Here is a 17,061-nt window from a genome sequence, read left to right on the forward strand (position 1 = left end):
GGGTTTAGGAATGAGAGAACCTACTGTAATATATTTATTTTACAATCTTTCATGGTCTCTTATTTTCACTGTACAATTGATATCGGAGATTTGTCTTTTAGCAGATATATCATTGCTGGAACTCCTGTCGTGAGGTTGAAAAAGCCTTCCGAGGAGAAGTCTGGCCAAAAGTCCCTCAAATCATCTGGTCCCCCCTATCTTCTGCCCCCTCTTCCTTTATGTCTGATTCCCTCTCTTTTATGTCACATCCTCATTTTCCTCCTGACCTTCTGTCTTCTTTCAGCCTTTTGTCCCCTCGTTCTTTCTCTCTTTCTTCTCTCCTGATGAGTTCTCCCAGTTTAGGCTGGGCCTAGAAAACACCAGGGCCCATTATATTTTATCCATTCCACTAATAATGATGGTCTCCCAAATTTTGTAATATACATACAACAAAATATAGGATCAGCCCATCAATTATCCAGCTATGACAAACACAGTTACTCAGACGGTAAATATAATAACATACAGATACATACATACGCACATAGTTTAAACAATAAAACATAAGAAACGGACTGAATGCTACCAGCCGACAAATGGGTCAAAACATAAACGTCAATGCAAAGTTTGAAGAGGACTCTCACATCCTTCGTCCATGGACGGCATTCCATTGGTGAAAATGCCTCTTAGCAAACTGCAGCCATCACTTCACATACCTCAGCAGAAGTCGATGGCAAAGGCTTTTGTTCACTGCTTTACATCAAAAGAGTTGCAATGCAAACGCAATGCCTACTAAAACTATGTTCTAAGCTTCCCACTCAGGCACACACGCATAAGAAGCAAGAGCAGTGTACTTCTAATCCCAAATTCCGTCGACTGACTAACTTCAACGACTATGCTAAGTCATCCGTCATCTTAGATTCAATGTGAAAAATAACATAATCAGGCTTGAAGTGGTAGCAGGGAACAAGAGTCATCCAGTATTTCCTTATTGCATTTGATTTAACAAAAGATACTGAAAATAACAAACAGAGGACTGGAAAAAAACCCTGTTTCAAACAGATCATCATGGTGCATTGATTAGGCAAATTACCATGTCAAAAGCACCGACCATAAAAGCAACGACTATGAGCAAATTTATTCTTTTTATATACATATAAATTCTCTAAGTAATACTACATCAGTCTAGATATAATGTATAATTATTCTGGGATCCCTGATTATGTCTTCCCCTCCTAAAATGATCCGAGGTTTCCTTTTTCCAAAAATAGCTCCATCTCTTAGAAGTGTACGATCTTAATTTTAGTTCCCAGTTTTGCCTTTGAATGCATGTCTTCTGTAAATGTTTGTCACTCCTTGGGACTTTTCCCAGCTTAAGTTGTCTTTGTTTGTAGTTCATCAACCCCGATGCCCATTTTATTCGAGAATTCCGTCTATCACAACACTCAAAACCGGAACATGCGAATCTGTAACCGAGAATATGACGACAACATTTTCATTTTTGGGCAGCAGATTTCTATCCTCAACGTTACCCGAGGAAAGAAAATCTTCTAGCTTAAAATACATAAGAGGAACTGCACCATATGTAACCGAGAATCAGCAATATGGGGCCTACATTCGCGATCGACTGCTTCTTCTCTTAGCGATCTCATCCAAGACCCCAGACAACAGATTCATGCGAATCTGAGCGTACACGTGTCCATTCCATTCCCTTCCAACCAACTCCTCCCCTAACCTTAATGCAGCCTTGACCGTCTCCTCCGCGCTATCGTGTGCCGAGTCGATAATCCCCTTCTCCACGGCTTCCTTAGCCGTTACCTTAGCCGCTGTTAAAACCAAGTGGCGCCGAGTCATCGGTGAGCCGATCTTGCACTCAATCAGAGCCACGAACCAAGCGGGAATTATCCGATTAATGTCGAGCTCGCTCATGTAAAGGAAGCCTCGGTCTTTCCGCATGAGGATGTAGTCGTGGCTCAGAGCGAGGATGAAGCCGGCGGCTGAGGCGTGGCCAGAGACGGCTGCGATGGTGGGCATGGGGAGAGAGATGAGATCGGCTACAAGTGACTCGAGTTTCGAGATCACGAGTTGGGAGCGAGATGGGGAGGACCCGGCCCAGTCAAGATCGTAGCCATTGGAGAAGAAGTTGCCTTGGGCGGTGGTGATTAAAGCCGAAGATGGGGAGGAGATGGACTCGTCTCGGACTCGGCGTAGAGCTGATTGGACCTCATCAAGAAGCATGGGATTTAGGCGGTGTTCGCCTGCGCCCGTTAGCGTCAGGATGAAGATTTTGCCTCTTTTTTCCAACGTGCACATCTCTTTGAACTCGCTCGCTCTCTCTCTTTCTCTCTCTCTGAATGACCCAAAGCGATGGTTGGAGCTTAAGGATGGGAGGTTTGTCGGTGAAAAGAGAGGAGAGTTGCGAGGACCTATGTTGAACTATTATTGGTACTAAATACCAACTTACTGACAAGTCCGATGAAAGTTATTGGCCTGCAAAGATAGTTTTTATTTTCACTTTATAATCAAGCTTTTTAAATAGTTGTAAGAGGAAGTGGTCGACTTTTCTTTCCTTCTCGGGTTAGAGATCTACGGCAATGGAGATGACAAGGTTGAAAGAATTCTATAGATAATTAGTTACACATTCATCGTTAACATTAAAGGAACCATACTGAGATTCTCTCAAATTCTCTATTTAGATCAGTAGAAGATACGATGAATGCTTTTCAATTCCGCTTTCCCCCTTCATTCAAATATGTATTATTTCTTAAAAGGGGGAAAGTACTCTTATCGTATTGGTCCATTGTTTTTGTTTTTGTTTTTAGTTATGCTGATAATTAATAATATTGATGATAGGCATGAAATCCATGTAGAATCGGAAGGTGAAGAGCTAAATACATGGATGATTCGATACAAGATAACCAAGCTAGAAAAACGGCGTCACATGGTTTGACATTGGTGAGCCTTGCGACAACATTTATGGATCTGATATCTGGTAAAAGCTTTTAACTGCACAACTGAAGATTCGTCTGTCCATGTCAACAGACCAAGATGGAATTGTGGTGCAGATATGTGATTGGGTCGAGAAAATGCGATATGCATGCTATTCTGATGGCAAAACTGCATTTTCTCACAGAAAAATATATCAAATGCGGTAGCTCACCAGCCCATTAATGTTTTTCTAACTTTGTCCACAATCTGAATTCTTGCTCGATTGCTTGCCAAAGGGAATTCGTGTGTTTCATTCAAGAGAAATCTGTACACTTCCCACTGGCGATCTGATGTTGAATGTCTTACAATTTCAGCCTAAACCATCAGGGAAGATAAATCAGAGACAGGTTTATCATGTAAAGCGACAACACATACAATAATAAACTCACTTATCAAATTCTTACCGAAAAAATGCATACTCCTAATGCTTTTAGAGTGAATGTGACGTCGTAGAATACGCGGGGTCTTCCCTTCCCAGATGACTCAACTGGATTAGCAACTAAGAGTTCAATATCAGGGCCCCGGTTGGCAATAATCACCCGCAATGGATGAAGCATCTCCTCCTTTAAGCGAGAACACAATGCCGTCTGACTATCAGGATCCAGGATCTTCTTCTCATTTTGCTGGATAAATAGGTCTATATTTCTGAAGCCTTTCACACTGGAAGAAAGTCTGCCATAGGTGGTCTGAATAAGAACAACCAGACATCCTTATATTGAAAAACTCCATATAGAAGCATAAATCAATAACACTCTAACAACAATGTCAATATAAAATGTTGGTCCCAAATAAATGGATAAGGTTACATCCTTCAGCCTTTTTTGCATGAAACCACCTCTCTCTTGTCTCAAATCAATGCTAAATGCATGGCAAGGTAAGAAGACAAATGGAGGTGCTAATTAACGAACAAGATTTGATGAACATAGCCATATAAAAATTCCCAAAATAATTGAAAAGATACAGCAGACAAGGGAAAAATTTATTTAGGTGTACAGGGGAAAAATTGGCAGTGTATACAGTAATACAAAGATGCTAGAATTGGGCTTCAGTATATTTGTGGCAACCAGTCATAACCAAGCAAGGTTGAACATCAAGCAAGGAAACTCAAGACTAAGTACCTGAATATCAAAGTCCTTGGATGTCCTCATTATGTCGTAAACCAGGCCCTTTTGATCAACACATCGTACCTGAAGCAAAGTATGCAATGGGCTCAATGAATTGTCTACTGTAATAGTTGCCTTCTCTGCCGTTGACATATCTGGGCAGAGAGCTTGCAAGACACTGATGTCCCCGTTTGACAGCTTGTAACTAAATAGTTCTTCAGCAACTGCCGGTGGAAGAGATGACAAACCCTCCAGTTGTTTGTACTCCGGCCCTGCCAGCTGAAGTTCACTAGTAATAAAATTGTTTCCTAGAACAGCCATCAGATGTTCACAGACATCATCACGCCTCTTTTTTGTTTCTAACAGTTCCCTGAATTGATACAGTCAAATAATCACGGTTGATAAGTTAGAACTACTCATCAACCTACATCAATGTTAGTAATTTTCTGTTCCATCACATTTTGACTTTCTGAAATTATTTCTTATTGCGATTAAAAATTAAATAAAAGAAACGAAGTAAATGTTGGCAAGTAAGTTCCTTTTGAACCAAGATTCACCATGAAATAGATCTGCTTAATGAATTGAAACATAAAACCCAAGAAAACGAGAGCAGAAACAGATTAATAGAATGAAAATAATTCAAGGACGCATTTTGCGATATGTTTGACCATGTTTCCTGAATAGGAATCTCACAGTACTTTGGATATCTTAGGGTGGGAAATATATTTTCAAGAATACTTATATGTTTTTGTCCCTTTGTCATATGCTTATAACCGTCAGATGAACAAAATGCAACCCACCAGTCCTATCGGTACAGGTAATCAGCGATTTAACTCATGATATTCACCCGATCTACGGTTCCATTGTTCACCTTCAAGTTTCAACATTTTTAACTTTTTAAAAAATGAACCTTGGACCAAAATAGTACTCCCGAAAGAGCAACTCAAAATCCATAAACTTCGAGACAGAGATATGAATTATAATAGAATAACTTACATGCCGTCTGTGATAAAGAACAGGTCCAAAACTTTCCCATCCGGGGTTGGCATCACTTTTACCCTTTGAATTGTAAGTTCAAGCTTACAGAGAACCTTAGTGACATCTATACATATATGCAAAACAATATATCAGCTTATTTTTATAGAAAAGTACATGTATATATTACAGAGGGAAAGAATTAACAGATTTTTTTCTGGGGTATTTACCATGTAACGATCCTGTTTGATCAAGGCACCAAATCTTTAACAGATATACCGGGGATGGCGAGGGATGATTCGATTGCTGATTGAAATAATATGAAAACAAATAAGAAGGGCATACAGATAGAAGTCGGGTTTTCAAGCTTTCCCAGTCAACTTTAAGGGAGCTATCATGTGGAACAACCCACAATACCACGTAACACCATCTTCCATCCTTTGAAAAATCTGCAAGAGATATAATTATACATCATTTCTATTCAAATGGTAAAAGTGATTTATCAACACTACTCTCAAAAGAGCTGCAGTTGACAACCATAAAGCAAAAAACAACTTTTTTGCTCTAGAAGAGCCTAAAAAGGCACTTTTTAACAGAGAAAAAAAAATTATTTGGACATTTTTCATGTTATGATTAAGTATCACGGCCAGGAATACTCTGATGCTACCAAAACATTCATACTAAACATAGTTTTCTAACCGAACAAACAACAGAGCAAAAGTCCTATGGTATGAAAATGAAATCCGAATCAGAGTCCGCCGCATTCGGCGACTTGAACCCGGCATCGGTAACTCGTTTATGTGCATATAAACATAATTTTTAGGGTGGAATCGAAAAATAGATTCCATAAAATCTCGCTGCTAATGATTACTTGACGAATGTTTAAAAGAATTTTTTTTAAAGCCGAAGTTTATGAGAAGCCAAGACAAAAATACCTCCTTTGGTAATACGAAGACCAAACTCGAGGATTATTCTAGAGAGATCGCACCCGAGCCCGGCCTTGTCCGGGCAATTCACCGTAATGACAGAGGGCTCGTCGGGCCTCTTACTCATTTGGATCAAGACAACGTCGTCGCCGCAGGGAATGCCCATATCTGAGGCTGATAAATGACAAAAGATACCAACCCGCCCCGGAAGTTTTGAATTCCAGTCGGCGGGCAGGGCATAGCCTGCGGCGAGTTTGTTCGGTGTGCTGGACAGGAAATGTTCTGTGCCGTTCTGTACTACAGCGGTTAGAATAAACATTTTGCCCTTATAAAGCTGAAGCTGTCGGCCTAAGGTCCCACCAGATAGAAACATCCACGTCAGCCATCCCTGGCCTGGCGAGTGGCGACCTATTTACCCACGTTTTAAGAGGGTATTAAAGTAATAGCGCAACAAAGCAGTATTCCGCTGGTGTTGGGGTGAACATGTCGATGGAGAAGATCCTTGGATCCCAAAGTCATGCCAAGCAGAAACACACGTGGCCGTCAGATGGAGATTGTGATTGGATGGACGGCAGGCAGGCAGGCAGACTCGGGGAAAGGGGCAAAGAAGGTGAAACTTCTACCACTCCAAGTTGGGCCTGACTATGACATGACAAGCGACAACCACAAAACGGGTAAGGGACGAGTCAGACCAGACGTTGTATTTTCTTCTTATCCGATTATTTTATTTACACTAAAAATAAAATTGATCACAAACAAAAGATCCTCCCCGTATTTTAAGTGCAATTGGATATGCAATGATTGGAAATGACAAAAGCAGAGCCGGTAAATGAAGTGGACCGTTAAGCTTTGCCTGTTGGGCGGGAGATCGGGCCTTGTGCTTGAAGGTCCACATAAGCAATCCGTAGCACAGGAGATGGATCATAGAAATATGCACAGTAGCAACTTCAAACGAGGGAGACCAAAAACTCACAGTAACTAGTTGCCGAGGAAGAAAAGAATATAGATAGACAATGCCCAAGCTAACTTCCAATTCCAACCGACGGGGGAATGAAACTGTTTGAAATTTATTTGAAGAATAAAGAAAGGCTCGAAGCTCTCATTATTATGATATATCATCAACCTGTGAGGCTATTCTTGAGATTGGTAATGCTGGAAATTCCTGCATGGATGAACATGCACCATGGTCTCTCTTTAAGCAAGGGGGTGCTGCTTCTGAAGCTGAAGGGTGGTCAGGTCATGGCTCCACCAAAACCAGTCTTTGAGAGGATTGAAAACCAAATGGAAGAGAAAGCTGGGGGGTGAAGCATCTAAGAATGTAGTGAAAAACAAGGCCAGGTTACCTTAGGCTCAAGGGGTCGCGGAGGCTTAGGGAAAACATATTTTCCCTTTTCCTAACCACAAGTTTCTTGATTTATTTATTTTTAATTTAATTGTCAATTGTAAGAGCCAAGAAAGCAGTGGACCCCATTATCTGAACACTATTATTAATTAATAATTCGACGAGCAAAAAGCCGAAAAAGCAGAAGGTATGAGCAAGACTTCAAACTCAATTAAAAACTTTCTGAAATATCAAATCAAATACCGTCCGAAATGCAAAAATAGAGGTTCTCTTCAACAAACTACATTATAAAAAGAGAGCCCAATACCATTTTATTCTAAATTACGTATATGGGAATGGAGAACAGATGAGCATCGGCACTGGGAGGAAACCGGAAGGATGTCAAGAATTTCTCAAATATTCATGCTTCTCAAATAACCAGAGCTAGTAGATGCGCCTGCGGTCCAGCGGTTTTATGCTATATAATAATATAGTTTCAATTCTTTTGGGGGACTCCAAGCCTAGTCCGGAAATCCTCCTCCATGAGGGGAAGACCATCACGCAACTTGATCTTTGGTTCCCATCCTAGCAGCTCCTTAGCCTTTGTGATATTCGGCTTTCGTTGGCGAGGATCATCTGGTGTGTTCTCCACCATTGAGATCTTCACATCAGGGTTGATAAGCTGTGCATGTAACACGATAAAGCATTTAAGTTTCTATGTAAATAGTTTTTTTTTTTTTAATTCTAAATTTATATCTTAGTTTCGGTCTCATATAAAGTATCATCAAACATAATTGAGAGATATATATACTATTTGCAGAAGTAAAAATGGAATGTGAAAGCACGCCTCTTGGAGATCTAGATTGATTTCAAGGATTGGGAAGCCAAGGACAACATAAATTTAATTTAAAAAAAAAAAAAAAAAAACTGACCTCCTTCACAGTCTCAGCTAGTTCAGTCATTGTAAATTCACCTGAGACACATAAAACCTCAGTTAACATCGGCAACCAAAGAATTCTATAGTTGGAATAACAACTAATGAAACGAGTTCAAGGTTTTGTATAAGTAACCTGGGTTCCCTATATTGATTGGGCCAGTGTTCTCTCCTTCCATAAGACGAATAAGGCCATCAACCTTCAAAATTTAACCATATAGCTAGACTTGTGAGTCAATAATCCAACGAGAACCTTATCAGTAATCAAATTAAAAAATCAGCAGTAAAACAATCCAAATACTAAAGCTCTGGCATACCATATCAGACACGTAACAGAAACTCCTTGTTTGGGTTCCAGGCGCCTGAACAGTCAAGGGCTCACCACTGGTCAACAATAGCAACAAAAATGAAACAAGTGTCAATTTATCTGACCTCAGGTAAACAACATTGATGGAAAAGCGTAGGAAAATAATGGAAAACCAAAATGATCAGAGCGAACTGGCAAAGAGAGGGGGAGGGAGGGGAATGGAGTAGAGAGAAAACTCAAAAACATGTTAGCAAGTTTTACAGCACACTGCCAATACTCTTAGTGAAAGTACCGGATTGCTTGAGCTATAAAATTGCTGACAACACGTCCGTCATCGATATTCATCCGAGGCCCATACGTGTTAAAGATCCTAGCAATCCGAATCTCTGTCATTATGACTAGATAATGTAAGAGTTTAAACTATAATACTGCAAAACATAACCATTAAAAGTACATTTTCTGTAAACTCATAGCAGAGGGAAGAAGGAAAAGATGAGAATTATGTTTTTTACCAATCCCATGCTGCCTATGATAATCAAACATCAAAGTTTCAGCAACTCGCTTTCCCTCATCATAGCAACTCCTCACTCCTGTACATTTATGCAACACATACGTATGACAATTGAGATATGCTACCAAGAACTTTATTAATTTGCTAACAAACCATAATAAAAATGCAAACTCAACTAAATGGCCTTTAAAGAGGAGAGTTTGAAGCACCAAACAAATGCCTTAAAAGGTCCAGATAGATCATGATTAATAAATAATTCATTGAGCAGAGTGGCAGGCATACCTATTGGGTTAACATTTCCCCAATAGCTTTCCTCCTGTGGATGCACAAGGGGATCTCCATACACCTCTGAGGTTGATGTAAGCAAAATCCTGCACGTCCATTGTCATTTCTTGAGTAAGACAAGAACAGGAATGGCCACATCAACAAGATAAAAGAGTAGTCTCATCATACCTTGCTCCCACTCGCTTTGCAAGCCCCAGCATATTCAATGTACCAATCACATTTGTTTTTATAGTCTGCAAAGTATCACATTCTTACGAGTCAGTTCATTACTCTATGGCTAATATCAGTGATATTCACAGTAGATTAGTACTCATTGATTAAATGATAAAAAAAAATTTCCAGAGAAACTGAAGAAGACAAAAAGGAACAGAAAAGCTGGTGCGAGGAAGGGGTGGGAGCTCTAGCTGAAGAAAGTACAAATTCAAGGGTATTTTGCAACTTCTATCCCTGGTTCCTCCCAGCCACCACACATTTCTCTCTTATGTTAAGAAAGAAATAAGTACAGGCTACCCACCTTCACAGCATTGTATTTGTAGAAGATTGGGGAAGCAGGGCAAGCAAGATGATATATTTGATCAACCTCTACTAGCAATGGCTCGGTGACATCTGTGCCAAAAATGAAACCCAGAATATGAGAAAACAAGTTTTAGTATTAGGTGTTCACCACTTAACATATGAGAAAACAAGAGTGAGCATACCATGACGAATAAGCTCAAATCTTGGATGACCAATCCACTTCTTTAGGTTGTCCTTTGAGCCAGTGAAGTAGTTATCCGCAACAATCACCTGAGTACATTTGGAAACAAAACTAATCGGCAACACGAGAAAGAGAAATGCAAATTATAAAACTTCACCAACAAATACAGACACACACACACACACACACACACACACACATATAAAATTGCTTAGATCAAAATATGGTTTTATTTCAAGCACTCATGCAATTCATATGGTGAGCACTGAGCAGAGGCTCAGGTACTGAAGGGATATATCTTAATGAATCAAAACGACAAGCATAGAAATAAATCAAAACATTTAGCCACTAAAAGTGCTTACCTCATTCTTTTCATTTTCCATTAACTTGTCCACAAGGTGAGAACCGATGAATCCAGCTCCTCCAGTGACCAAAATTCTCAAATTGGACTGCCATCAAACGGGAGAGAACATGTTCAAGACCATATAACAATGAGACTCCATTATAGCCAAATTCGTTTCAGATCGTACCGAGAAACAAGTGAATAACATAAAATACTTTTAAAAGATTGCCGTTATTACCTGAAAGAATTTAGAATTTCTAAAAGGAGATGGGGTTGGCGGTGGTCTTGAAGCTGCATGGTTGTCTCCATTTGAAGCTTCCTTCGCCATTACTGCCAGTTTCTTCTTGAATTCCTGAACCCCAAAACAGTCAAAACTCTGAATTAACTGTCAAATTCACAAAAAACCACAAACTATCCACCCATTTAAATCTTATCAAACAAACCCAAAAACTCAAATCCCATAACAAATTCACGTACCTATAGAATTAAAGCTACATCACGAAAAAATAAATAAAGAAAATAAAGAAAGAAAATCAGATCACCTGTTTGATGTGAAAATTATCTCAAGAGACACTGATGTGTGTAACTGAGAGATGGGAAGCTTTATATAAAGAAAGGAATGGCACCAAACGGAAATTTTAGACTAATAATAATAATATGTCCAGCTTGACAAAATGCACCCACCGAAGAGAGAGGGAAAACGGAGAATTCTTCAAGAGCACGAAAGAAAGAGGAAAATAGAAGAAAGCTCCCCACCAACGAGACCAGAGCTCACACCTAACGACTTTCAGATCTGAATCTCGCTCTCCAAATGCCGAAACAGACAAACAACCAAAAGTCCAAACAATTAAAAACAGTGACTACAGCTAAATGAGATTACGGGCTACTTACCTATGCGAGATCGAAATCTGAGGCTGTTTCTTCTTTATCGATGGAGAGAGAGATTCGAAGGTTTCTAATACAATTACACAGGATGGGTGATATTAAATCCTATATATACATACTGAGCCGCGAGTGTGTCAGTTATAACTGAACGTTGCGGTGCTTATCGAATATCGAATTTGACGGTGCACTAGGAATTCTCCGGTCCGGTTCGTACTTTTATCTTTCGTTATGTGCCACGTCATCGGATGACTGTTTCACGTGCATCTCTTCAGTAGTCTTCACTACTTCGCTACTTAACGAAAAGAGAGAGCCTATCTAGTCGCTGAGGATTTGGTTCTTTGAAGGTTCGACGTGTGGCGGGTCAATGCATATTGCACAAAACATTTCTAGTTAAAGTGACTGAGCTGTAACCATATGATTGGCTGAGTTTGGTCATCCTTCGTAGACTGTGTGTGATCTGTGATAGAGGTTCTAGACTTACTTTCCCCTTAGCGTAGGAGAATTATGAAAGAGAAATGATATACATGCAATAAATTATATAATATATTGTATAATAATATTATAAAAAATAGGATATTTTTTTAAAATTATGTTATTTTTTTAAAATATTTTATAAAAATATTTTTCATTTAACATATTATTGTATAATATGTTGTATAAAATATTGTGTGTAGATTATTTTCCATTATCAAATACATTAAAGGTCCATGGATATAGCGGCCTTATTACTTGGCGTGTATTAATATCTTTTTTGTAACAGCTTATTTTATGTTTTAAGATAATTGTAACTTACCAAAAAACAAAAAAAGAGAGAGAGAGAATTGTAATAGTATGTATAATGGTGTCGCGTGTCACTAACGTATCGGAGATTTTAATGCGGACTGTAATCGCTTATTTTATGTTTTATCCGATACAGAATGTTCAATTTGCACACGGATGAACTTATGAGATTACTAAATTGGTGTGAAATGTCGAAGAGGTAGAGATTGTTCAAATAAATAATTAGATTTAATTATTATTTTGATTTGATTTTATAATTATCAAATTAAGATAATTGATTTTTATTATAATAAAATTATTTATCTTATTTTATCTCTATATAATTTCTAACATTCAATACTTTGTATTCATTCACAATTAAAAATAATAAAGAAGAGACATCAAAATTATTACGCTCTCTCCTCCATTTATACTTTATTTAAATTTCTATGATAACGCCACGATTTTATAGTTGTCCAGGACCATAGGTAATCCATTGTCTACTCAAACTTTTGGTCCATTATCACGAACGAATTGATTTTCATAATTATCAAATCAAACGAATTGATTTTCATTTTAACGAAGATATTTATCTTATCTCATATTAATATAAGTTATCATCTATACTTTATATTAACGTTGTGTTTCGCACACCTTTAATTTAAGTTCCGACAACTCAGATTTTCAAAAACATGCCCAACACGAGGTAGAAAAAATTGTGGCTTTGAGAAGATGGCCTAAGAGCCAGGTAATCTCTGATGCCAAAGTTAGTAAATATTCTTGAAGTATAGCAAATAAGTAAGATTACGTTTGGTTATACAGTTAAGATGAGATGAGATGTTTTATTGAAAGTTAAATAAAAATATTGTTAGAATATAATTTTTTAATAATATTTTTAGTTTAAAATTTGAAAATGTTGAATTGTTTATTATATTTTGTGTGAGAGTTTAGAAAAATTGTAATAATGAGATGAAATGAGAGGTTGGGTTTTGTGTATCCAAATCGAGTCTAAAAAGAGTCTGGAAATCCTAAATATATTCTCGTACCTGGGATCTACTATTTGTACTACAGACCTGAAGAGTAGATAGTGCCTGCTACCATGACGTTCGTGTTCTCCGTACTGTTCCTTGTGTCAAAGTTTTTAAATGCGACATGCTTTTTCGACGGTATTATTAATGTGGTGTGTTGTTCGGGTGTTAGAGGTATTAATGCGACATGGTTATCCAACCTCATTTTCTCAGTCAGTCTTCCTTCTAGTCCATTTATCACTTTTCTATCAGTAGATCAAGTGTTCCCCGTATATTACATCTGTTATGAGGGTAGACACTCGAGGACTGGATATTACTGCCTCAAATTGACGAGTCTCATCTTTTATAGCACCATCCCTCCTGTAGGTTGTGTACAAAGAAATTTTCCCGTTGACTGGATTAGGGGCTTGTTACTCCGTACCAGATTTTTAATCTTGCTCCCTTTCATTTATGGGCCTCTTGGGCTTTTAGTGATGAAAATTATCTTACACCTGTATTCTAAAATAATTGAGAATATAAAAGATGCAGTCTTCCTTCTAGTCCATTCATCACTTTTCTATCAGTAGATCAAGTGTTCCCCGTATATTACATTTGTTATGAGGGCAGAAACTCGAGGACTGGATATTACTGCCTTAGATTGACGAGTCTCATCTTTTATAGCACCATCCCTCCTGTAGGTTGTGTACAAAGAAATTTTCCTGTGGACTAGATTAGGGGCTTGTTACTCCGTACCGGATTTTTAATCTTGCTCCCTTTTATTTATGGGCCTCTTGAGCTTTTAGTGATGAAAATTATCTTACACCTGTATTCTAAAATAATTGAGAATATAAAAGATGCAGCACTCAAGTCTTTATCTATCATTCTCTCTTCTTTATCTAAATTTCTATTATATTTTATTTTTTATTACATATAATTTATAATTACGATCTACATGAGCGTCACTGTAATGCTCATCGGTATTAAATTGGTTTATCTTAAATTGTGTTAGCCTATGCATAGAGGTTGTGCTCGTAATACATTCCAAATAGTTTCACATTTCTATCATCTAAATAAACAGTTAATGTGGATGTATTAGCACATGTGGATTAGAGATAAATTTTAATTAAGATGAGGAACATCATTTTTCTTATCTTATTAATAACGAGTTTTTTTGCTTTAAATTAATCACTTGAGCCCATCATGTTAGGTTGAGGCCGAGTTTAAGCTGTTGACTATCATTTGGTATCACCACTTTGCGTACTTAGAAATAACATCTAGATTTCAAAATGTTGTTACATGTTGCACAGTCGTTGATCCGCATTATCATTGAAATTCATGATTATGATCTTTTTTAAAGATGTAAAATTTATGATATGCTTAAGGTTATACCCTTTCGATTTATCGCTTGCAATTTCTTTTTGGGTATTTATTTTTCATATTGGAGTATCTATCTACTTGAATAACGAATAGAAAAATTATATTATAAGTGTGTAAAGTACATTTAGTAAAATGTTTACATGATATAATTTGATTTTAAAGATGAATTTTAAAATTTAAATATTACAAATCAAATCTTACAATTTAGTGATGTGGATATTATATTTTATCCACCAACTTAAAAATAAAATAATTCAAATAAAAAAATATATTAGACACGTATTATGTATATATGTAAATGTAAGTTTAGTTTTTATTATTTAAAATTTAAAGATTACACAATTTATTTACAATAGTTTAAACGAGTCGATTTCGCATTTATTAGACAACAAACAAATTGGAAAAAAAAAAAATTCCATAAAATGGAATCTGAACACTTGTGACTATAAATGTTAATGCCTGAAATGACACAATTCATATATAGTTTTATCTCACGTCATCTTTTCTTCATATCTCTCTCTTCTTTTTTTCCTGACACCTTGATACTATTTTACTTTATTCACATTTAATTTTGTTATATATAGTTATTTTTACGTATTTTTGTGTATTTTACTGATGTAATTGATTAAAATAATTATTTTATATTAAAAAAAGTGATACAACTAATCACATCAATAAAATACTAAAAATGACCTAGAATTTTTGAAGATTTTTTGTCCCCTCCTTCGTTAACACTTTCTTCATTTCTGATCATAAGACCCCTAAAATTGGGCTGGACTTGGGCCTATTATATTTTATTCCCTCCAATCAATATATAGCTTTAAGCTTTTACTTTTGTTGCTGATAGCAACGTGCAGTGGGTTATTAGTCGTTTTCGCTTTGGGCCTAGTTTTATTTATTTTCAAAACATAAAAATAAAAAACATGGGGTCTGAATCTGGCTGTGCATCTTTTATTAGGAGGGAGAATTTATTTGTTAATATCTTTATTAAGTGACCCCCATAATAAAACGGTGGCTGTAGTTTAGTGGTAAGAATTCCACGTTGTGGCCGTGGAGACCTGGGCTCGAATCCCAGCAGCCACATGTTTTTTCTTTTAATGCTTTTTGCTCTCTTCATTTCTGTACTCCCTCGTTCTTCTATTTAGTTTGCAGTTCCAAGCACTGATATCAGAAATGGACAAGGGAGAGAACATGATTTTAGGTTTTAAGGCTGAATTGTTACCACTCTCCTCTTTATAAATAAGATAAAAAGGAAAAGTATCCCAACATAAATGGATTGAAAAAAGACTGAAAAGGTAGAGAGATCTTACTAAAAGTAAGGAATTTGGAAAACAAGTTTCATTGGATATCAGCACGTGGAGCAAAAAACGCGGGATTAACTATAAACAGGGACAGTTACTAGCAAGGAAGATGAATGTGAAACAATAGTAGAGTAGGAAAAAAAAAAATAAGGGCATTTAAATGTGGATTAACATGGCTTTCCAACACTACCGAAGGCATCTAATTATGGTTGGAAACAAAAAACATCAACGAGAATAGGTTTTGCTTTGTGGCTGAACATTCTCTTTTTATTTCGATCACAATAATACAATTGCCCTGGGTTTCACTTTAGACCGCGTTGGTCTGCCCAAAGTGGCAAACATGCACAAAACCTTCGTCCCCGTTTAATTAATTTTACACATTTCTAAATCCAGATCAAATATGTAATTCAACGAATAAAATATACCAAGTTGAAAGTGGTTCTCAAGGCCCAGTCCAAAGGAAGAAGAGACAAAAGGTTGAAAATGGTGTTAGGAGGAAAAGAGGGGAGAGGACATAAATGAGAGGTGATGTGACGTAAAATAAAGAAGGACAAAGGATAAAGGATAAAAGAAAGGGGACCATGCCACTTCAAAGGGGGACTAACTTTGACTTTTTTTTCTTTGGCTTGAATTGTTTTAGTTTCTTCAACCTCTCAGCAGGGAGACGAGCGAGAAGATCTCTATTGTACAGAAAAGGAGAGAAACCATGAGAGATTGTAAATAAGCAGATTATAGTAGACTCTCTCCTCCTCAAAACTCCCATGGACGGAGGCTTTAAGCCAAACCACGTAAATCTGGATGTCATTGTCTCTTTGGGCATGTTTGGGGTTACAATAGAAGTCTTAAAAAATGATCAAATAATCTTAAAAACTCTTTAATGAAAAAATTAGGTTGTTTGAGTGTTACATATTAAAGGACTTTTAATCTCAAATAAGTTAAAATTTTGATACTTTTTCTCAAACGTGCTTTTCCGTATAGTGCAGAACGTAATTCAAATTTTAAAAAAACTGTTAGTGAATGACAATACTTATACAATTTTCAAACTTTTAAGGATATGGTCATAATCTTAAAAAATTCAAATAATCGTAATTTCTACATCAGAAAATACTTTTTTAATGTGTCTCTAACAAATATAACATGTTTAAAAGTGTTTTAAACATATAGTTACCAAACAGTGAATAACTTTTTAATAGTAGAACTTATTACTTAAGTTATAAGCTATATTTCTGACTGCAATCCCAAACGTGCACTCTATCTTCTCTACATTTATTATTGGTCACTGCTATGTATATATGTACTGACGCCGTACAGTCGTACCAGACCACCGCTGGGGGCTCCACTCTATACCGATCTTGGCCCGAAC

At 37.1% G+C, this 17,061-nt stretch overlaps 3 protein-coding genes and 1 non-coding gene across 7 annotated transcripts; 1 reads left to right on the forward strand and 3 right to left on the reverse strand.

The window, feature by feature from the left end:
- Nucleotides 1–1,530: 1,530 nt before the first annotated feature.
- LOC121246452 (enoyl-CoA delta isomerase 1, peroxisomal-like) lies at nt 1,531–2,455 on the reverse strand. The gene has a single exon (XM_041144621.1). It carries the CDS (start codon nt 2,290–2,292, stop codon nt 1,591–1,593), a length of 702 nt encoding a protein of 233 aa, XP_041000555.1. The 5' UTR covers nt 2,293–2,455; the 3' UTR covers nt 1,531–1,590.
- A 393-nt stretch (nt 2,456–2,848) lies between these two features.
- On the reverse strand, nt 2,849–6,367 carry LOC121246404 (ACT domain-containing protein ACR9-like). Its single transcript, XM_041144553.1, has 6 exons — nt 5,981–6,367; nt 5,276–5,494; nt 5,067–5,172; nt 4,086–4,440; nt 3,372–3,653; nt 2,849–3,282 (listed from the first exon to the last, which is right to left on the reverse strand). Exons 1-6 carry the CDS (start codon nt 6,342–6,344, stop codon nt 3,136–3,138), a joined length of 1,473 nt encoding a protein of 490 aa, XP_041000487.1. The 5' UTR covers nt 6,345–6,367; the 3' UTR covers nt 2,849–3,135.
- Nucleotides 6,368–7,520: 1,153 nt separating this feature from the next.
- Nucleotides 7,521–11,517, reverse strand: LOC121246425 (UDP-glucuronic acid decarboxylase 6-like). 4 transcript variants are annotated; one of them, XM_041144582.1, is made up of 14 exons: nt 11,261–11,447; nt 10,912–10,955; nt 10,608–10,721; nt 10,389–10,475; nt 10,028–10,115; nt 9,844–9,935; nt 9,498–9,562; nt 9,327–9,415; nt 9,046–9,123; nt 8,826–8,919; nt 8,544–8,610; nt 8,363–8,426; nt 8,225–8,265; nt 7,521–7,974 (listed from the first exon to the last, which is right to left on the reverse strand). In XM_041144582.1, exons 3-14 carry the CDS (start codon nt 10,695–10,697, stop codon nt 7,789–7,791), a joined length of 1,041 nt encoding a protein of 346 aa, XP_041000516.1. In that variant the 5' UTR covers nt 10,698–10,721; nt 10,912–10,955; nt 11,261–11,447; the 3' UTR covers nt 7,521–7,788. The 4 variants fall into 4 exon arrangements, with proteins under 4 accessions (XP_041000516.1, XP_041000515.1, XP_041000517.1 ...); XM_041144581.1 differs by lacking the exon at nt 11,261–11,447 and adding an exon at nt 11,075–11,120 and having other exon boundaries at nt 10,912–11,003; XM_041144583.1 differs by lacking the exon at nt 10,912–10,955 and having other exon boundaries at nt 11,261–11,517.
- Nucleotides 11,518–15,408: 3,891 nt separating this feature from the next.
- On the forward strand, nt 15,409–15,480 carry TRNAH-GUG. Its single transcript has one exon. It is a non-coding gene; the product is annotated as a tRNA-His (tRNA).
- The last annotated feature ends 1,581 nt before the right edge of the window (nt 15,481–17,061 follow it).

This window comes from Juglans microcarpa x Juglans regia, chromosome 1S (assembly GCF_004785595.1).
Source record: "Juglans microcarpa x Juglans regia isolate MS1-56 chromosome 1S, Jm3101_v1.0, whole genome shotgun sequence".
Lineage (NCBI taxonomy): Eukaryota > Viridiplantae > Streptophyta > Magnoliopsida > Fagales > Juglandaceae > Juglans > Juglans microcarpa x Juglans regia.